This window comes from Narcine bancroftii, unplaced genomic scaffold (genome assembly GCF_036971445.1).
Source record: "Narcine bancroftii isolate sNarBan1 unplaced genomic scaffold, sNarBan1.hap1 Scaffold_288, whole genome shotgun sequence".
In the NCBI taxonomy this organism is placed as follows: Eukaryota; Metazoa; Chordata; class Chondrichthyes; order Torpediniformes; family Narcinidae; genus Narcine; species Narcine bancroftii.
In genome coordinates this window covers 32,040-54,949 of record NW_027212023.1, presented here as the reverse complement: position 1 = coordinate 54,949, position 22,910 = coordinate 32,040, and the positions used below count along the sequence as shown (strand labels likewise).

Here is a 22,910-nt window from a genome sequence, read left to right as displayed (position 1 = left end):
GATGGAGTGGAGGAGGAGAGGATTATTCCTATGGTGGGGGAGTCTAGGACAACAGGCCACAGTCTCAGAACCCCAAAATGTTCTTGCAGAATGGAGATGAGGAGAAATTTACCCAGCGCAGGGCGAATCAGTTGCTGCAGATGGATGTGCAGGCCATGTCACTGGATATATTTAAGACAGAACTAGACGGGCTCTTGATCAGGAAGGGAATTGATGGTTATGGGGAGAATATAGTTGAAAAGGATAGTCAAATAAGCCATGATGGAATCGTGGAGCAGACTCAATGGGGCAAATAGCCATCATCTGCTCTCATGTCCCAAGGCCTCGTGGAAACTAGTTGGTGTATTCTCTGCCTCAGGTCCGAGGGCATCACTTTCTTCTCTTCAATTTCCTTGAGCATTTCAGCATTTCATCCATTTCCATGTAATCCTGACAAACCATTGGCCCTGATAATATTTTAATCGTAGGAGATAAAGGACAACATCCTTATCGAAAGCTCTAAATTTTACAATAAAAGAAATAAGCTAGCCATCTTGTCACCTCCAGATCTTACTTGCACAGAAGTGACGATTTTGTGTATTGTTTGTTGTCATGAGTACGGAGATACAGTGAAAAAATGTTTAATGCTGATTGCATCCACTTTAATGTGATTCCCACATCACAGAAAGCATTGGAGTGTAGCCGACAGCAAGGAAGGCTTTCAGCGCTTGCAGAGGGATCTGGACCAACTGAAAAAATGGGCTGAAAGTGGCAGATGGAATTTAATGTGGTCAAGTGCGAGGTGTGGCATTTTTGGAGGATGGATTTATATGGTAAATGGTAGGGCCCTGAGGAGTACAGCAGGACAGAGGGATCTGGGAATACAGATACATAATTCCTTGAAAGTGGTGTCGTAATTTGGCCTTTCTTAATCAAAGTATTGAAATACGAGTTTGGATGTTATGTTGAAGTAGTACAAGCCATTTGTCAAGTCATATTTGGAGTATTGTGCACAGTTTTGGTCACCTACCTCCAGGAAAGGTATCAGTAAAAGTGAAAAAGTGCAGAGAAAATTTACAACATGGTGTGAGGACTTCAAGACCTGAATTATCGGGAACGAGTCAGGACTTTATTCCCTGGAATGTCAGAGAGCGGTGGGAAATTTGATAGAGGCAGCATCTATGTTTACTGGAACAGCCAACATTCAGATCCGGCAGAATGCTCTGATGAGGTGTCCCGGATCTGAAACTTTAATTCAGGCATTTTCTGATTTCAGATTCCCAGCACCACAGATATTTTCTTTTGAGGTAAATTTAACCTTTTAAAGCACTGGTGAGGAGCGTGATTTAATTCTGGGAGCCCACTTTGGGAATGATATCAAGGATTCAGAGAGTGGAGGAATGGTCTGCTGGAGCCTCCTGGATGAGATGAGGAGAAAGAAATGTGTGCATACACGCGTGTGTATATGTGTGTGTGCATGCACATGTGTGTATATGGATGTGTGCATGCATGCATGTGTGTATGATGTGATGTTCATACATCTGCATGTGTGTTTGCTTGTATGTATGTGCATTTATGTGTGTGTGCTTGCATGTATGTGTAGGTGTGCGATAGTGTTTGTATATGTATGTTTGTGTGTGTACGTATGGATGCATGTGTATGTGTGTGCACGCTTGCATGTGTGCATGCACATGTGTGTATATGTGTGTGTGTGTGCGCATGCATATATGTGTAAGTGAGAGTGTGTGCGTGTGTGTGTGTGTAAGTGTGTGTGTGTGGACCTAGTGTGGACCTAGGGCAATTCATTGGCCTTTTAGCAGGAAAAGATAAAGAACTACTTGTCAGAGCTGTTGAAATCCTTCAAACCATGTAACTGGGATAGAAGTATTTTGGGACAGAATAGCCTGACATCCCAGGAAGTGAATTTATACCAATTTGGCAAAGAACTGGAGTTGGGCGGAAGAAAAACGTTGGTAAGCTCCTCATAATTTTCAGCATGAATTGAGTGCACACTTGTTAAAGGCCATCAGGGGAAGTGGAGATGACGGTTTCCCAGCACTAGTGCAGTTCAGTGGCCTCCTTCAGTGCTCTTTGATTTCCTGCCCCTGATTTGCAATTCCTTCAGGTTGATGAGATCATTTCTGCATCTGCCGCTTGTCTAAAGCATCCAGTCGCACTTAGTAAGAAAGGAGTGGCCACAGAGTGAAAATCAACTGATTGTCAGGTTTCCGCTGAGAGTTGGACAGGGACAAGATGATACGATAGAAGGAGCAGATGCTAAGCAAGTGGAGTGTGGAGACCCATGGATAGAGGGGGGAATCACCTTTTGGCAGACGTGCAGGAAGGGATCTGTGGCAAGGAGGAGCACATCAATTTACACAAGGCAATGCTCAAACTTTGGCTGAGATGATCCTTCATTAGTGCAGACACAGGCGGGGGTGCTGGTACTGACTAATATTTATGTCTCGAGGGAGTTTTTCTTCTTGAACCTGCTGTCTCTCAGAAGTGGAATTGTCTTTGCTTTTAATTACTCAGGATTTATACCATAGCAGATGTAAGCAAACATGTGATTGGCTTCACTGCAGAATTAGGCATCGGCACTGAACACTTAAAAGAGGGACTTGCATTTATCAAGCACCTTTCCCATCTCTTTCAAAGTGCCTTCAAGCTTATTTGAAGTGGCAGCACTGTCGTAATGTTAGGACATATATTGGGCACGTAGAGAGATTCCACCCATCGAAAAATGATAAGCTGATCTTTAATGATGTAAACTAAAGCATAATAATTGGTTACACCACTGGGGTGAGCAGCACCTGCTCCTGTCCGTATTGACATGTCCGCCTGAGAGAACAGGTTTCAGTCCAAAGCACCACACCCTGGAAGATGGTGCCCTGAACATTTGCGTGCAACAGTGTGAAGTGAATCAAGGAGCCACCTCGTTCAGAGGAAGGCTTGCTGACTTCTGTCAGTTCGGAGACTCTGCGAAGCAAGAAATACGCTCTTGTGGAAAGTGATGCACAAGTGTGCTGGAGAAACTCAGCAGGTCACACTGCGTCCAGTAGAAGTAAAAGGTTTGTGACCTTTGTCAGGAATCTGGAAAGAACGGGTAAACGCCGCAATAAAAAGGTGGGAGGAATGGGGGAGGAGGAGAAAATGGAGGAAGGAACAGGGAGAGGATCACAGGCTAATAAGTGCAGGTGCTCCTCGACTTGTGATGGGGTTGTGCTGCGGCAAACCCATCGTCGAAAAAAGAATCCCACGCCTATCATTTTTTATAATTAAATTTTGAATACCTTTATTCCACACTAAAAAAAACATTAACATACACAGCTGGGCCTGAAGAATGTTTGAAGCATTGAACTAAAATTAATTGTTGGATGATGGAGGTGCTAATGCGACAGGGTCATCAATTTATCTCTCTTCTGACGATGCTCGATGACACACTTGTTGAAGGCCCTGGGGCATCGACACTTGTGACCACGAGTGTGGTTTAGTCAGCATCGCGAGATAGTATGCTGTACGGTAGTCATGCGCGAAGCTGCCACTGCCCAGCATCACGAGAGAGGGACGTGTCGCATATTGCAAGTGCGGGAACAGATCAGAATTTGAAATTGAAAGGTCGGATTCAAACCTTTGTAAGTTTGAAAAATCATTAGTCAGACCATTGTAAGTAGGGGAGCACCTGTAAGAGGCTACAGGAGGGAGGGTAGAAGTGAATGAAGCTCATGGATCGCAGGAGGTAGCAGCGACAGACGAGGCGGCAGGATCCGCGGACACTCGGTGCTTCTGTTTCCTGTCTCGATCGGAGCGCTGGACTAGTGATGCCTCCTTCTGTTCCTTCACAGGACCAACAAAGGAGAAAGAGTTTTGAGTACATGATGATAAATGGAATGGGAGAAGAGGACTAAGAAGGGCTGGTCTCTGATTAGAAAAGGAAGGGATTGGTGCAGGGAGTCTGATTTTGCGTACACCTGGGGCCCGAAACATTGGATACCATTTACCATTTTCTCCAGCATGTGTGTGTATTGCACTCGACTCCAGCATCTGCAGACTTCCTCGCTTAGGGGTCTTGTAGAGCTTTCTTCAGCTTGGGCTTTGGTCCAACTCACCATGTTCTGAGGAAGGTTTTTTCAATTTTTATTTACATAGTACAGTCAAGGCCAGCATTTATTCCTCATCCTTCCTCATCCTTGAGGAGGTGATTCTGGTTAAGGTAATCCTACTAATTTGGTGTTGAGCTTCTAAATTTAAATTTAGACATTCAGCACGATAACGGGCCATTTCGACCCACGAGCCCATGCCACCCATTTACACTCAATTACACTATACCCCCGATACATTTTTTTTTAACGTTGGGTGGAAACCGTAGCTCCCAGGGAAAACCCACGCAGACATGGGGAGAATGTACAAACTCCTTACAGACAGCACGGGATTCAAAGCCCTGTCCTGAATGCTGGTGTCGTAAAGGTGTTGCGCTAAATGCTACACCAACCATGCCGTAGAAGGTGAATGGTTTTCCATTGTAGATCCTCGAAGATCTGGCGCCAAAGATAGAAGTGCCCATGCTCGGCAGTGCGGTCTGGAGGATGTAAGCACCACCTCACCTCCTCCCCCACCCCCATTAAGAGAATAGCCAGGGAGAGGACCATAGAGAGTAGGAGACCACAGCAGTAGACCAGCCAGAGACTCAGTGGACAAAGGACTCACAACATGTCTCGGATTGCTGCTCATGGGGACCAGGGATCAGGACTGAAATCCGTGAGAATGCTCATAACGAGCAGTGTTCCCGAAGGGTCTCAGATTCCTGACTGTATCGGTGGGGGGGGGGGGGGGGGGTGGAGGGTTGGAAACCAGGGGCCAAGGAGGGAGACGGATGCCAGTAGTTTGGGATTCACCGCTGGACCAGACAGGATGCCAGGTGGCTACGGAGGTTATGGGGTGCAGGAGGCAGCAACAACAGATGAGGTGACGGGATCCATGGACACTCGGTGCTTCTATTTCCCAACTCGGTTGGTTCACTGGACTAGTGATGCCTTCTTGAGTTCCTTCACACGACCAACAAAGGAAAAAGATTTTTGAGTACATGACAATAAATGGAATCTTGGGGGACAAAAGACCTTGAAACTTGTCCCAGCTGATGTGATAATATATGAAGAGAGATGTAAAACTGCTGTGGGACTTATCACAAGTGTCGGTGTCTTATCTGGCTCAGTCACATTTGGCTCTCAGCTGTGACTGTTGTTGTGTCATGTTCCTGTTACCCTCTGGAGACTTTTGAAAAATTTAGACATACAGCACAGTAACAGGTCCTTCCAACCCACAAGCTCGTGCCGCCGAAATTAACCTACAATCTCCCGTACATTTTGAAGGGTGGGAGGAAACTGGAGCACCCAGGGAATATCCTCGCAGGCACAGGCAGAACGTACAAACTCCTTACAGACAGCGCTGGATTTAAACCGTAACAGCGTCGCGCCTACCACTACACTAACTCTGCCACCCCTTGAGATCATTTGTCCAGCTGCCACGTGCCCATTTTGCTGCCGAAGATATGCTGTGTTGTGACAAGGGTGCTGCATTACAAGGGGCAAGAAACCCTCTCACTCTCCCACCCGGGTACATATAAAAGGCAATTCTCAGGCCTTGTGTAAACTATTAAAAAAAAGACAATTATTTATTTGAGAAGAAGGAGAGTGGCATTGATTTTCCAACAAAAAAAAATGACAACATAGAAAAACCGCACACCATTTTTACAATAATGAAGGATGTCTTCTCGCTGGCAAAATGTGCATCTTTTACTGATTGCGTGGTGCGTGTGTTTTGACTAATTTAGGAACAGGAGTTGAAGGTGTAATGTGACGATAGGAATGTAGTGTTAATGAGAGGAGTAATTATAAAAGGCATTTTATCTTTTCAAAAGCATGTGAGCATCAGTTAGTGAAGAGATAATTAGTCTCAGCTGTTATACTCAGTTGCTTGGAGAACTATTTAACCACACAACTTTCTCCTATTAGCCACTACTGCGCATCTCTCCGTTGTGCAAGGCACAGCGGTGCTTCGCGCAGTTGCTTGGAGAACAATTTAACCACACCCATTACTCCTACAGCCACTGTCATTCATCGTACGGTTTGGAACCTTAGTGAAAGAAATGTAATAAGAATGTACGATAGCATTCAGGGATTTACACTATAGGTGTAAATCAGATAGAAGTGCTGGGAAAATGAATGCGTTGAGGATAATCTCATTGCCATTGGCAGCTGTGGGTTGGGTTGTCTGAATGGATGCGAGAGACTTGCTCCCAGTGCATTCTGAGAGATCACAAGTACGTTCCCCGTTACTTTGCCACCATACGTGATGGCAGTAGCAATGTGTGCAATGGTGCAAGCAGGTGCCGTGCATTTAGCGTAGAGAATTGGGCAGCACAGTTTATGCAATGCTGTTACAGCACCAGCGACCCGGGGTCAGAATCTGGCCTCATCTGTAAGGAGTTTGTACATTCTCCCCGTGTCAGTGGGGGCTTCCTCTGGGTGCTCCAGTTTCCTCCCACCTTCAAAACGTGTGCGGGTGTAGGTCAATTTGTTCGGACTCATGGGTCGAAAGGGCCTGTTACCATGCTGTACGTCTAAATGTAAAAATTTAATTTAAAATTGAACCCCATGTTTAAAGATTCTTGTGGTAAGTGGGGATTCATCACTAAATCTACTCATACTATTAGTTATTACAAACAAACCATTTTTTTCGGAGCAGATCTCCCACTGCCTAATGTGTATTACTTGGCCTTTGTTTCTTTAGGATTTTGCTGCATCCAAGGCAGGAGGTTTAAACCATTGATGATGCTCCAGTTTTTTGTTTAGCTCCCCACTGAGTTTTGCTGCCCTTTCAGTTTAACAGTCCACCGACAGACACAAATTGTTGATTCACTTTGTTTTCCACGGGGTAAAAATTATCAGTTTTAAGTAATTAGCTTGGGTGTTCAGATGGCGGTGCGTCTTCTCTCAAGGTGCAGTTTTTCCTCTCGTCTCCCCTCCTGGCCTCTGCTACCCTCCACGTCAAGTGCCTGGAGTCAGAGGATGAGTTCGAGGTAATTATCATTATCCGCCAAAGAGAAGGACATGGAGGGTCGCGAGAGCAGTGTGCGGAATACTAATGTGTTCGGGCACTTTGATCGGTGCAAGGCCCTTAGGGTGGATAAATCCAGTGGGCTTGATTGGAGGCATCTCAGATCAATGAAAGATGCAAGTGAGGAGATTGTCCCGTGACTTGACAATTATCTCTGTCTTATTAGCCCCAGGCAAGTGGAGATGTTGTTCCTTTCTTCAAGAAGGGAAATAGGGATCATCCAGGAAGTTATAGACTAGTGACACTCATGTCGGTGGTTGGGAAACTATTAGAGACTCAGAATAGGACGTATGTGTATCGGGAAGGCATAGTCAGATGATGGACATTCAAGATGGCTTCATCAATATGTAGTACAGAGTAGAGAGCACCAAGTTCCTTTAAATCCACTTACATAGTGAGGTATGATGGATCAGACAACATCTCCCCACTTGTCAGGAGGCACGACAGTGACTGCTCTTCCTGAGAAGACCATCGTGTCAACCTTCTACAGGAACTCTATCAAGAGTGTCCTGGCTGTCTGCACCACAGTGGGGTACAGTTGCTGCAGAGATATGGATCGGAGGTCTATCCACAAGACCATGAGTGGCAGAGAAGATGACTGGAGTTGGGCCCCCCCACTCCCGACACCCCAGCCCCCATCAATGTGATTGGATTGTTATTTGAAGAGGGCATGTAAAATCATTGAGGACGCCTTCCACCCTGCACACCGGCATCTTTCAGCTGCTCCCTTCGGGAAAGAGATGCAGGAGGATCAGAGCCAGCACCACCAGGCTGAGGAATAGCTTCTTCCCACAGGCAGTGAGAATGCTGAACGACTAAAGAAACAACTCACACTGACCGTCCGAGACTCTCATATTCACGGAGCAATATTTATTTAGATATGTGAATGCTTGACCTGCATATGCATTGGTTGTCTGAACATGAGGTATATCTGGTTGTGCGTCTGCATGTTTTGCACCAAGGACCGGAGAACACTGCTTCATTGGGTTGACCTTGTGCAATTGGATGACAATAAACTTGGCTTTGTGTGGAGTAGGCCACATCCTTCAGAATTGATGTGGAATATATTGTCTACATGGGCTTTAGCAGGGCATTGGCCAATGTTCATGAGAGGAAGCAAATCCAAGAGTCAAAGATGGATGGGATCCACAGTGTGGATTTAGAATTGGCTGGTCCATAGAAAATAAGAGGGTGTGGTGGAAGGCTCTTATTCTGACTGGAGGACTGTGACCAATGGTGTCTATGGGATCATTGATTGAACTCCTGATTGAGATGGATATAAATGACAGGGATGAAAATGTAGTCATTCTGCAGATGATACAAAGCTTGGTGGTGTTGTGGACAGTAGAGGATTATCGAAAGATACACCAAGATGCGGGTGGAGAAATGGCAGATGGAGTTTAATCTGAAAAAGTGTGAGATATTACACTTTAGGAGGTCAAATGTAAGGGGAAATGTACACAGTTAATGAGAGTATTAATGTGCAGGGGGACTTGGGGGATCCAGATCCATTGCTCCCTGAAGGTGTCCATGTAAGTGGACAGGGTGGTAAAGAGGGCGTATGACATGCTTGACTTCATTGGGTGGGACTGGAGTTTGAATCCCGCACTGCCTACAAGGAGTTTGAACGTTCTCCCCGTGCTTATGTGAGTTTTTCCTGAGGGGCTTCGCTTTCTTCCCACTCTTCAAAATGCGCCGAGGGGATGTAGGTTAATTGGGTGTAAATTGGGCGGCATGGACTTGTGGGCCGAAATGGCTTATTCCGGTGCTGTATGTCTAAATTTAAATCTAAAATTTAATGTAATTAAATTTAAAAATGTAAAATGTAAATTAAATTAAATTTTAAGAATATGAAAGTTTAAAATTGGCATTTTTAAAAAAATTCAAGGAACTCAGTCACAGTATCACAGGGTTCATCTTTATGTACACAGAAGTCAGTCCTATAAAAACAAATGAGAATGGGGATAACTTTCTGAAGATTGTCCTTGATGTATCCATCACATAGCAAGAACTCTGAGCAGCACTTGACAGTAAAATCCCCGTTATCCAGAATTCAAACAACAGGCAAGAAAAAAAATCATGGAAAATAAATAGGTAAAAAAAAAACGAACGTTTAAAATTGGTGCCCCGAGCAGCTAGTTTGCCAATCCATGCAAAACGCAATCTCAAGTAACTGACAAATTCACTTATCTGGCATTCACCAATCCCCATAGGTGCCGGATACCAGGGGTTTTACTGTATTAAGTTGCTGTAAAACTTATTTTTTAAGCAGGCGATTTTTAAGACTTGCACTTGGAAGGATGTATTGACATGAGGCTCACTGTTCAAGGAGTGTAAACAACCAATTCAATGACTTGTGTGTAAATGATGGACAATGGGCCATCATCAAATTGGGAGTTCCTTGGTCCCAGACCTTGGTTTGGAAGTTATCAGCTCCCACAAAGGTGTTTGGAAAGTCTGAGGCGAGACTCGGAGTGAATACAGAAGGGTAGATGGAGATTGGACAACACATTGGTGCGTGTTCTTGAAATATAAGTTGTGTTGAAATTGTTGGAATGAGTATAATAACTACTTTCTTTCTGTGAAGGGTTCAATAACTCATATTTGGAATGATTAGATCCCAAGGTCACGTTACATCTGGAAGACAGTGTTTCTGTAGAAACCACTTAATTGTATGGTATTTAAGTTGCTTCGAGGAACTATTCACAGCCCTGTTTCTGAGAGAATTTCTAAAGTCAGAGGAAATTATTCCATTAAGACCCATTAAGCATAGATGTTCTGTGGCCAAGTCATGTTTTGCCTCTGGCCCCCAGCTGAACTATCACACACAAAGCCTGGAGAAACCTGCCCAAGAATATTAGCCCTTGTATACTCTGTGCAGACGAAGGCCTGGTCTCTGGTAGCTCCTTCAGTAGGTTGTGGGTAATGGGGCAGTGAGGAGAAGGCATGGACTCAGGTGGATGGATTTGAGATTTGGGTTGGAAGCAAATTGATTTTGATGCAATCAGCCAATGTGCGGTTGGGCACACTTGAGTGACAGATGGTGAAGTCAAGTCAAGTTTATTGTCATCTGTACAACCTGAGGAAACAGTGTTCTCCAGTCCTCGATGTAAAACACACAGACGCACTACCAGACATAATGTACATACACACAAATAATACATATGCAGGACAAGTATTTAATTGATACAAATAAATACATAAAAATTGTTTCATAAATATGAAAGTAAAACACAAAAGTCTGCAACACTATAGATGAAGTTTAAAAAAATGCTGGAGAAACTCAGATAGTGGTGCGACTGCAGGCTGCAGCGGCCTCTCTGGACATGGGTGTTACACTTACCTGAGTAGGTGCTGAGAAGGAACCTTGAAATGGATCGGGGATGGTCTGTGGAACAACCAGGATTGGGAAAGGCAATGCTGGAGACATCATGAAGGAAGCAGAGCTCTTGAGAAGTCGCCGAGGTCTGACTCGAACGGCTGGTGCTGGCGGTGGAGAGTTCATTGTGGTCATGGACGAACCCTCCGTGTTGGGGACAGTGGTGTGAAGGCTGGAGTTGGCAGTGATTGATGGTGAAGGCTCGAATCGGCGGTGAAGGCTAGAGTCGGCTGTGAAGACTGGATTCAGCAGGGCAGCGGCCGGCAGCCCCAAGGTGGGGTGCAGATGCCAGGGCCTTCTGCATCGCTGGCGGCAGCGCCGTGTCAGGCTGGAATAATGGCAATGAGTCAAGGAAGTAGGCCGAGGGTCTTGAGCGGTGGGCCGTGTGCTGGCTTGGGCACCCACAGCGGGTGTGTCGGCCGGAAATGCGGAGTACAGTGGCAGCCAGTGCCAGGGCCAAGGCTCCGAGAAACTGTAGACTGAGAGGAGTTTCCCTGAAAAATAGGTTGGAGGACTCTCGGTACCATTTTTGGCTCAGTAGCAGAGGAAACCTCAGCGCGGCGGGAGACTGCAGCAGCCTCTGGATGGGGGAATGGCAATTGCTGAGCCAGGAATAATTTTATGCTGATATGAACACTGTGTTACTGAGCCCACGGACTGGACTCAGTCTCAAAACATGTTCTATTCACTGTTATTTTTGTAATATTCTATTGAGTAGTTTGTTCGAAAGTTAAATGTAAGGTTATGTTGTTAATTTGTTAGGGATAAAATTCTAATTGGGAGGCTGAGATAAGATGGCGGCCATGGTTCAAAATGGCTGTGTGGCAGATACTTCAAGCTACGGTGCGATTTTTTCCCCCTTCTTTGCTTCTGTTATTAAGTAGCACCTGATCCTGGAGAAACACATTTTCATTTTATGGCTGTTTTATGGTTTTAAAAATGACAATAAATGCTGACTGACTGATTGACTGACAAATGGCATCCTTTATTATAGCCAAGATAAAGATACATAAGTAAAGTTTCAGGCTTGAGGCCTTCATCAAGTTATTACTTGCTGCCTGAAGTTCATAGAGCCCAGTTAGAGCCTCAGCAGTCGAAGAGAGTCACATGTCACTGAATCAGCGTGCACAAAGTGTAAACACCTGGCCCCGGTGGATGAGGAAGCCACAGATGGAATAATGCAGGTGCCTCACAGCCAGCACTTGCTGGGGTTTGTTAACATCAACCCAATATGGTGTGATGCACTGGTCTCAACCAGCTCTTCACCTTGAGTTTGTGTTCAGACTTCAGATTTATTGCCAGAGTACATACATGACATCACATACAACCCTGAGATTCTTATTCCTGCGGGCGCGGCAGGATTACCACTTATTGATAGCGCAAAAAAACTCCTCAACATACACATGTAAACAAATAAAGAAATGTAAACAAACTATGCATTAATGAGAGAAAATAAATCAGTAAAGAGCAAAAGTAACAGACCTTAAAGGAGTCCCTGATTATGTTTGTCATTGAGAAGTCTGCTGATGGAGGGGTAGGAGCTGTTCCTGAACCTGGTGGTCCGAGTCTTGTGGCACCTACACCTCTTTCCTGATGGCAGCAATGAGAACAGAGCGTGTGCTGGGTGGATTTCTGCTGCACTCCGACAGCAGCGTTCCCTGTAGAGGTTTTTGAGGGTGGGGAGGTTTTGGCTGTGATGTCCTGGGCTGCGTCCACTACCATTTGCAGGGCTTTCCGCTCAGGCATTTTAATGTTCCCATACTAGACTGTGATGCAGCCCGTCAGCACATTTTCCACCACACATCTGTCGAGATTTGCCAAGGTTCCCAATGTCCCACAAACTCCTGAGGAAGTAGAGGCGCTGTCGTGCTTTCTTCACGGTGCCATCGGTGTGTTGGGTCCAGGAAAGATCCTCTGAGATAGAACTTAGATTTGCTCCCCCTCTCCACCTCTGCTCCCCCAATGATCACTGGGTCGTCCACCTCTGGTTTTCCCTTCCTGAAGTCAACTATCAGCACCTTGGTTTTGGTGACATTGAGCGTGAGGTTGATGTTGGTGCACCATTCGGCCAAGTTTTCAATCTCTCTCTCCTGCATACTCATTTTTATGCAACCCACTACCGCGAACTTGTAGACTCAGCCAGTCCAGCAGCTTCAACAGAAGAAGAAGAGCGGTCGACCTCTAACGAGACTGGCTTTGGATTCCATCATCTGTGTCTCTGCTATGTGCAGGCACTTCAGCTGATCCCTGGCGATAATTCCTGGAACTAGGGCGTAGTGTCAGTGTTTTCAGTGAGGCACCATGTCACATATGGTATCTCTGTACACAGTTGTCTTGCCATATGCCATGGGGTGCGAATGGGGAGGAGATTAGAGGGGAATGTGATGTTCCAATTGGCATCCAAGAGTGCTATAAATCCTTATTTAATTACTCTCAATCCTGCCGCAGCCAGTGATACTGTTTGAAAACTAAACACAATATTAATATTCACAGCTCTGAGCATCAATCCAAATCTAATTTAGCCAGAAGTTGGAATTTACATAAGAATGAGCGATGTGTTCACTGAACCTGATATCTTTCCAGTCTCTGATTTGATTACTTCCCCGAGGGACATCAATAAACAATTTTAAAATTGTTTTTTAAACAATTTGCCTTTTTAAACAATTTTTTTCCCCCATCACACCCCAACTCCATTGTGTCACAGAAGGAACATTATCGATGGCTTTAAAACAACAAAGATTGCAGGTGCTGGGGTCGAGTGCAACACACAGACATGCGGGAGAAACCTCAGCAGGTCACACAGCATCCAGAGGAGGTAAAGGCTATGCCTGATGAAGAGCCCAGGCAAAAAAATGTCAGTTACCCTTTACTTCCTCTGGATGTTGCATAACCTGCTGAGTTTCTCCGCACAGATGACCTGCTACTTGTGTACTATGAAACATAATGGCATTGAAACCAGTGACCCAGCACCTCCCGTGGCAACACGGTGAATGAACCAGGAGCTGCAGAGTGAACGCTGAGCTAAGTGGCTCCTCAGGTCAGGGGTCTCGGAAACGATAGAAGCACAGGTTTTCTAACTGGGACATTGTAAGGGCAGTCTGGCTGCTTCATTTTTGGCTGTTTACTCCCATACTTCTTAACCTCCAAACACTTAATCGCTGTCTCCTTTGGATTTCTCCCACAGGAATCGCATACCTGGGAGGAGCATGCAATCCCAAGCGCAAGTGTGTGCTCGCTGAGGACAACGGATTGAGCCTGGCCTTCACCATTGCCCACGAGCTGGGCCACAAGTAGGTCAAAACGAGAATCAATACAACACAGAGTAAAACAACCAAAGTCTGCAGACACCGTGATTGAAGTCAAGCCACAACACTGGAGAAACTCAGCAGGTCAAACAGTGTCCTTTATAGAGCAAAGATAAAGATACATAACCAACGTTTCGGGCTGGAGCTCTTCATTGAGGTATGAGCAAAATGTAGGCAGGCGCCTGAGTATAATGTAACAAATAGATCATGAGTAATGTGCTTCCCAGCGAAGCTATGATGTATAAAAATGGTGCGGGAGAAACGCGGCAGGTCATGCAGCATCCATGGAAAATAAAAGGCCTTTTGCCCATTGTAGCACTATCAATTAGACCCGACAGACCAGACATCGGGATTAATAGGGTTTAATTGCTATAAACTTACAGGCATATCTTATATGCTGTTGGCCCGATTCCAAGTCAGTACTGAGGGAGAGGGTTGGGCGGTACCGCCATTATAAGGAATCCTGAATTGGAAGGTATTGCAGTATTGAGGTGGGCCAACCAGTACAATGCCTGTATTACAGTATTCCACCACACATGTCCCGCTGAGTTTCTCCGGCACTTTTGTGATCGGCATTCGACCCCAGTATCTGCAGACTTCGGTTTACTTCTGATACAAAGCATCCTGTAATTGTTGAAGTGTGAATACCAATGATTTAAATAGATTAAAATTTCCAGTGATTTGTTATGTGGTTTTGCATAGTGATAATGAAACTCATTTTACGTTAATGAATGATCCTTGCTTTACAACATTAACAATAATCATCCATCAGATGTGAGAGGAACTCTATCGTCCACTGTGTATTGGTGAAGTGTTATTCGGTCTTTGGACTGCTGCATGTGGGATATCTGACACAATATTTTACAGGTCATGGATAGTTGAGAACGTGTAAAGGGGATTGTAGTATGTTGTGGCAGTGTGGTACCATGTGTGCTACATTGAGTCAGTGTACGTGTGAGGCAGTGTTAGACAGGCCATGTTATGTCTGAGGCAATGTTGTACAGGCCGTGGTTTGTCTGAGGCAGTGCTGTACAGTCTGTGGTACATTGAGGCAGTGTTGTACAGGCCATAGAATGTCAAGGCAGTGTTGTTCAGACTACTGTCTCAGATGCATCAATGTACTGTCTAGTTTATCTTGGCTGTGCCATACACTCTGCAGACTTTCATAGGCTTTCCTGACTTTATATGTCTGAGACGATGTTGTACAGTTGGTGGTGTTGCAGAGGATGCTCTATATAAACCATGATGTCATGGAATTTGCATTGACAGGTTCTGGGAATTGCAGAGTAAATTATGACCTGCAGCCATATGATGGAGGACTGTGGTCCATTACAGTCACAATTCTATGCCTCCAGCTCCATACCCTAGCTCCTTTAAATTCCACCCCCTCCCCCCAACACTTCCACCCTAAATGCATGTCCTCGACCTCCTTTCAACATTCATGTGGACCCATTGTAACCACATCTCCTGATGGGCCAAGCTCAGTCATCCCGCGGATGGCTGACTCATGTACGGTGAAGGCTGTAAACTCTTGGCCAGAGCACAAATTAGAAGCCCCTCTGATTTGCTCTCTTCTGTTTTTCAAAGGACCAAACCGACACACAAGTGGAGTGAATCGTTCAGCATGGGGAGTGGTCCCCACCATCCTGATCACAGCCTGTTCTCATTGCAACCTTTATATATTGCTTCTTCTAACAAATGTGATATCAAGGTGCCAGGATATTTGGCCTTCACAATGAAGATAATAGTATGTTTATTGTCACCAACGTTATACAAATTTCTTACTTGCTGCAGCTACCGGACAGCTGTTACAGTGCCAGGAACATGGGTTCGAATCCAGCACTGTCTGTAAGGAGTTTGTACATTCTCCTCGTGTCTGCGTGGGTTTCCTCCAGGTGCTTCAGTTTCCTCCCACCCTTCAAAATGTATGGGGGGGGGGTGTTGTAGGTTAATTGGGTGTAATTGGTAAGAGGAATGGGCTGTTACTGTATGTCTAAATTTAAAATTAAAATGGTACTTGTGAAGAAAAATGACAATTGAATTAAATTAAAAGAGACAATAAATACACTTGAAGAAAATAAATATTTTGTACTGTCCTTTTGTACTGTTAGAGCAGTCTATGATTGTTTGTCCAAGGGGAGGGTTAAGAGCCTGATCACTGTGGGAAAGGAACTGTTCTTGAACCTGGAGGTGCTGGTTTTCAGGCTACTGTACCTTCTGCCTGAAGATCGCAGTGAGATCAGGCTATGATCTGGGTGATGGGGATCCTTTTTGATGTTGGCTGGCTTTCTGAGGAGGTCAGGATGGATTTGGCTATGTTTGCTACCTTCTACGTTCCTGAGCCTTCGAATTCCCAAACTGGCTGGTGATGGAAGTAGTCAGTGTACTTTCCACAGTGCACCTATAGTGTTTGATAGAGTATTCAATGACGTGTCAGATCTTCTCAGACTCCTTAGCCAAGTAGAGGCATTGGCGTGTCTTATTCATGGTTGCCTTGATGTGCTGACTCCAGGAAAGGTCTTCTGAAATATCAATTCGCAGGAACTTGAGGTTCTGACACTCTCCACCTCCATCCCAATAATTACCGACAGGTGTGTGGTCCCTCTGCATCTCCTTCCTAAAATCAACCATAAGCCCCTTGGTCATGGTGACATTGAGAGCAAGGTTGTTGTTCTAGCACCACCCAACCAGGTTCTTCATCTTCATCCTGCATTCTTTTTTTCTTTTCTCTTTGGCTTGGCTTTGCGGACGAAGATTTATGGAGGGGGTAAAAGTCCACGTCAGCTGCAGGCTCGATTGTGGCTGACAAGTCCGATGCGGGACAGGCAGACACGGTTGCAGCGGTTGCAGGGGAAAATTGGTTGGTTGGGGTTGGGTGTTGGGTTTTTCCTCCTTTGCCTTTTGTCAGTGAGGTGGGCTCTGCGGTTTTCTTCAAAGGAGGTTGCTGCCCGCCGAACTGCGAGGCGCCAAGATGCACGGTTTGAGGCGATATCAGCCCACTGGTGGTGGTCAATGTGGCAGGCACCAAGAGATTTCTTCAGGCAGTCCTTGTACCTTTTATTTGGTGCACCTCTGTCACGGTGGCCAGTGGAGAGCTCGCCATATAACACGATCTTGGGAAGGCGATGGTCCTCCATTCTGGAGACGTGACCCACCCAGCGCAGCTGGATCTTCAGCAGCGTGGACTCGATGCTGTCGGCCTCTGCATCTCGAGTACTTCGATGTTAGGGATGAAGTCGCTCCAATGAATTTTCAGGATGGAGCGGAGACAACGCTGGTGGAAGCGTTCTAGGAGCCGTAGGTGATGCCGGTAGAGGACCCATGATTGGAGCCGAACAGGAGTGTGGGTATGACAACGGCTCTGTATACGCTAATCTTTGTGAGGTTTTTCAGTTGGTTGTTTTTCCAGACTCTTTTGTGTAGTCTTCCAAAGGCGCTATTTGCCTTAGAGAGTCTGTTGTCTATCTCGTTGTCGATCCTTGCATCGGATGAAATGGTGCATCCGAGATAGGTAAACTGGTTGACCGTTTTGAGTTTTGTGTGCCCGATGGAGATATGGGGGGGCTGGTAGTCATGGTGGGGAGCTGGCTGATGGAGGACCTCCGTTTTCTTCAGGCTGACTTCCAGGCCAAACATTTTGGCAGTTTCCGCAAAACAGGACGTCAAGCGCTGAAGAGCTGGCTCTGAATGGGCAACTAAAGCGGCATCGTCTGCAAAGAGTAGTTCACGGACAAGTTTCTCTTGTGTCTTGGTGTGAGCTTGCAGGGGCCTCAGATTGAAGAGACTGCCATCCATGCAGTACCGGATGTAAACAGTGTCTTCATTGTTGAGGTCTTTTATGGCTTGGTTCAGCATCATGCTGAAGAAGATTGAAAAGAGGGTTGGTGCGAGAACACAGCCTTGCTTCATGCCATTGTTAATGGAGAAGGGTTCAGAGAGCTCATTGCTGTATCTGACCCGACCTTGTTGGTTTTCGTGCAGTTGGATAACCATGTTGAGGAACTTTGGGGGGCATCCGATGCGCTCTAGCATTTGCCAAAGCCCTTTCCTGCTCACGGTGTCGAAGGCTTTGGTGAAGTCAACAAAGGTGATGTAGAGTCCTTTGTTTTGTTCTCTGCACTTTTCTTGGAGCTGTCTGAGGGCATACTGACATATCATTTCCAGTTATTCGGTCAACAATGGTGGCATCATCAGTGAATTTGTCGATTGAGTTGGAGCTGAACTTATCTGGGCATTCATGGGTGCATGGGGACCAAGCACACAGTCTTGAGGTGGTGGAGCGGATCCACGCTGGTTGGAGTCCGCTGAAGAGAAAATTCAGAATCCAGCTGCAGAGGGGAGGACAGAGACCCAAATAATTTAGCTTTGTTGTAAGATTTGCTGCTGTGGTGGTGTTGAACGCTGAGCTGAGGACAATGAATGACAGCCCGATGTCAGAGCTCCTGTGGTCCAGGTGATCCAACGCCGAGTGGAGGGCCAGTGAGATGGCACCTGGTGTGATGATGCCTCTTTTCTTGTTGTATACCCTCTTCAATCAAGTGACACTCACCCTGGAGTTAAACCGGCAGGCATGGTGTGGTCATCAACATCACATCTGAATCTTTGTCTATTCCAGATTTAGGTCCTGGATCCAGCCAATGTTGATAGAAAATCCATGCACCTGATGCAGTATCATTGAGCATGGGAACAGGTCCTGGGCAGCCGTCAACCACCCACCTGTCTCAGTTCAGTTTAATTCCCACCCCATTCTTTACAATGTCCCGCACATCCAACTCACCCGTCTGCTGGGGACAAATTAAAATGGCCTTGGCACATGGGGCATGGTCAATGGGAGAACAAGCAAACTCCGAGCTGACAGCACCCAAGGTCAGGTCGCGAGAGCTGTGAAGCAATCCTGAGGCATCCTCTTCCTGCCCATGACATTTGGATAGAAAATGCGGTGCCAGCGAGGGCAGGTTTGAGCAGATTATATCAACTGATTTATCGAGCAATACAGTTGCCAACGACAAAGAACAGAAGTTGTACATAATTATCTGGTCAGGCATACCTATGGGTCAGTTGTACCTGTGGCCCCTCCCCACAGGCTCCTGTATAAAGGTGACTGTTCCTCAGTGCAGGACAGTCGAAGAATGTGGATGTGCCGTTGTTCTTAAGTGAATAAAAGCCTATTGGTTTCTCAACCACAGTCTTTCGAGTGCATCAATTGGTTCACGCCCTTGCTACGTTGACTTCAGTCACAGCACAAATCACCAAAGACCTATTTCTGCTTTGTAAACTACAGAGCCAGAGTTTTGAGCCAAGCTCAGGTTGAAGTCAGCAGCACTTTCCAAAGAGCTGGCACTCGCATCCTAGAGCATTGCCCCGCGATCAGGGGTGAACCCCCCTGTCTGGCACCCCAAGGTCAGACGTGTCTTATCTGTGCTCCTGATCTCAGAAACGGAGACAACCCTGCACACCAAGGAATCCGAGAGGCACTTTAGATCGAGATTGAGAATGAGAGAGCTGCTGGCAGCGGGGGAAGAACCGGTGGCTGTTCACAAGCCCAATGAAGGAAGAGGATCTAGTAGAGCAGAAATGGCCAAAATTATTCATGCAGTTTCCAGATGTTTTTGATTGTCAGCTGCTGGAATATGAGATATTTTTGAAAAAAAAATGATGAGAGGGGGAAAAGCAGTTAATCATCCCACTCCCCATGGGAGAGAAGAAACTTGGGAACGAAAGTTCCCCCTGGACAACATTTTAGGAATTTAAGAGCAGGATTTCAAATGTGCCAATCGCTAGATTACTTCCCCAGCCAGATGCCAGAAAGGAAAATAACCTTGCATATTTATAGCGCTTCTGGGCATTAAAAATACTTTTGAAGTACCGTCACTGTCAACCAGTTGTGAATGGATTGCTCCTTTATTTCGCGATGTGATTGAGGGAATCCATCTCTTCCAGGGCACAAGGGTCAATTTTCTGGCTCTGTTTTGAAACAGTGGCAAAGGATCTTCTGTGCTTGTGCTGGGATGGGGGAGGGATGAGGCCTGGTCTAAATTCTCACTGGAAAGAAAACACCCTCGAAGAGGATAGCGATCTCTTAGTTTTTAATTTTTAACAAAAGTTATTTATTTTCAATGTAGACATACAATATGGTGACAGACCCTTTCTTCCCACGAGCCTGTGCTGAACAAATATACCCGATTGACCTCCAACCCCTGGTACGTTTTGGAGGGTGGGAGGAAACCCACGCAGGCACAGGGAGAATGTACAAACTCCTTACAGACAGTGCAAAACTCGAAGACCGGTGTCGATCACTAGCGCTGTGACAGGGTTGTGCTAAGCCTGCGCCCTTTGTGCTGACACACAAAGACTGCAGATACTCGAATCTTGAGGAAACAAAGATTTGCCGGAGGAACTCAGCAGGTCAGACAGAATCAGAATTTATTGTCGTGGACATGTCATGAAATTCGTTGTTTTGTGGTAGCATCACAGTGTGAACGTTTATGTAAACCACCTTACACGATTAAAAAAAGTTCAAGAGAAAGAGGACAAAGTAAGGCAATGTCTTTGGTTCATTGCTTATTTAGGAATCTGATGACAGTGGGGAAGAAGCTGCCCTTGTGCCGCTGAGTGCTTGTCTTAAGGCTCCTGTACCTCCTTCTTGATGGTAGCAGAGTGAAGAGGGCATGGCCTGAGTGGTGGAGATCCTTGAGGAGAGGAGGCTGCTTTCTTAAGACATCCTCGAGGGAGAAAAGACTGTGATGTCGCAGGCCCAGTTAACAATCTTCTGGAGTAGAAATGGTCAGTCAACATTTCACGTTAGGACTGTTTTTGAGACTCAATATAACGTTCAAATGACTGACCATTTCTACCCCTGGGTACTGCCTGACCTGCTGTAATGGCTCTGATTTATCACAGCTTACAAACAAATAACAAATATACTCACTTGTTTCTTTCAGCCACACCATGAAGTCGACTTTCTTCTATTATTCACTGGTCACAACATTGCATTCTTCAACACCCCAAACACCACCCAACTAAACCCCTCCGACCTTCTCATTGGCTGACTGCCACACGGGTGATCCTCACACTCTCACCCTCCTCCTCCTGCATCTGAGATCCATCACCCGGATACTGACGCTTAACACACCCGCGCATGCACGCTATTAGCCCCAGTGCATTGCATTGCTTACGTCCTCAGGGGCAGCCGGCACCGCTCCCAACGAAGGTAGATACGCGACTGCAGCACTGCTGAGTTCCTCCAGGAATTTTTTTTGCTCAATTTCTTACGCTGCCTTGCAGGGTCAATCTCGGTTTCTAGTAAATGCGCCATTCTCTGACTTGCAAATAAGAGACTCCTTGGCCTGGCCTGATACTGAGAGCTGTAGGAATGTTCTGAGTTCAGTACCACCCTGGATCTTGAGGCTATGTCCTCTATTTCTGGTCTCCCCTTTCAGCCTGTGATGGATTATATCATATTTTATATCATATATAGATGTTTTTGGAAGAGATAGATTGTGGGGGTTTTAGTGTAGGAAACAAACACTTCACAAAACAGATCTCATTTAAAATGCAAGACAGTCCGGCCCCAGTGCCTTTGTGAAGACAATGGAAACTGCTTTTCTGAAGGTTTTCAGAAGGAGGTGGAAAAAGGAAGGCCCATCTCAGGGAACTGATAAGATCTTCAGGGATTGATTTTTGGAGCCAGCAGTCTGTTTGGTGGCAGTTTGCTGTTTTAAGAGAGGTTCTGGTTTTTATAAGCTGAGAGAGAGAGAAGAACATGTGATTCTTTGGAGAGAGAGTTTTCTGCAGTGGCTTCCGGAGGCTGCAGCGCAACAAGCTGGCAGCTTGTTTAAACCTCATCTTGAAGAGGGTTGTGAGTTCAGCCTTTTGAAAACCCTTGTGGTCCATACAAGAGGAAATGGCTGGCCAGAGCATTCCACCCGAAATAAGGGGGACTAAAGGAACTCTGCGGTGACCTGGAACAAGAGTTATCATTTGGAAAACCCTGATGGGGCAAGGCTCTGAAGTACTGATGGAAGTAAATCAGTTTGTGTCCAACAAATAACGACTTATTTCTCTGAGCGGTAACATAACCATATAACATAACATAACAATTACAGCACGGAAACAGGCCATTAGGCCCTTCTACTCCACACCGAACCAAACACCCCTTTCTAGTCTCACCTCCCTGCACAATGCCCATAACCCTCCATCTTCTTCTCATCCATATACCTGTCCAACCTTTTCTTAAATAATACAATTGACTCCGCCGCCACTATTTCTCCCGGAAGCTCATTCCACACGTCTACCACTCTCTGAGTAAAGAAGTTCCCCCTCATGTTACCTCTAAACCTCTGTCCCTTAATTCTTAACTCATGTCCTCTTGTTTTAATCTTTCCTCCTCTTAATGGAAATAGTCTATCCACATCCATTCTGTCTATCCCTTTCATAATCTTAAATACTTCTATCAAATCCCCTCTCAACCTTCTACGCTCCAAAGAATAAAGACCCAATCTCTCCCCATACTCCAGATGCTTAAACCCAGGCAACATTCTGGTAAACCTTCTCTGCACTCTCTCCACTCTGTTTATATCCTTCCTATAATTAGGCGACCAGAACTGCACACAGAACTCCAAATTAGGCCGCACCAACGTCTTATACAATCTCAACATCACCTCCCAACTCCTATATTCCATGCAGTGATTGATAAAGGCCAGCATACTAAAAGCCTTCTTCACCACCCTATTCACGTAAGTTTCTACCTTCAGGGAACGATGTACCGTTACTCCTAAATCTTTCTGCTCTTCTGTATTCCTCAATGCTCTCCCATTTACCACGTATGTCCTATTCTGATTCTTCTTACCAAAATGAAGCACCTCACACTTATCAGCATTAAATTCTATCTGCCATTTTTCAGCCCACTTTTCTAAGCAGCCCAAATCCCTCTGCAATCCTTGAAAACCTTCTTCATTATCCACTATTCCACCTATCTTAGTATCGTCTGCATATTTACTAATCCAATTCACCACCCCATCATCTAGATCATTAATGTATATAACGAACAACAATGGGCCCAATACAGATCCTTGAGGCACACCACTGGTCAACGGCCTCCAACCTGACAGACAATTATCCACTACCACTCT

General features: G+C 45.7%; 1 protein-coding gene across 1 annotated transcript in view; it reads left to right on the top strand.

The window, feature by feature from the left end:
- The window catches only part of LOC138750873 (A disintegrin and metalloproteinase with thrombospondin motifs 17-like), a 129,243-nt gene that overhangs the window by 84,223 nt on the left and 22,110 nt on the right, over positions 1-22,910 (top strand). Inside the window, exon 9 of the mRNA XM_069912986.1 lies at positions 13,659-13,764. Coding sequence (XP_069769087.1) covers positions 13,659-13,764 — 106 coding nt within the window. The remainder of the gene's footprint in view (positions 1-13,658; positions 13,765-22,910) is intronic.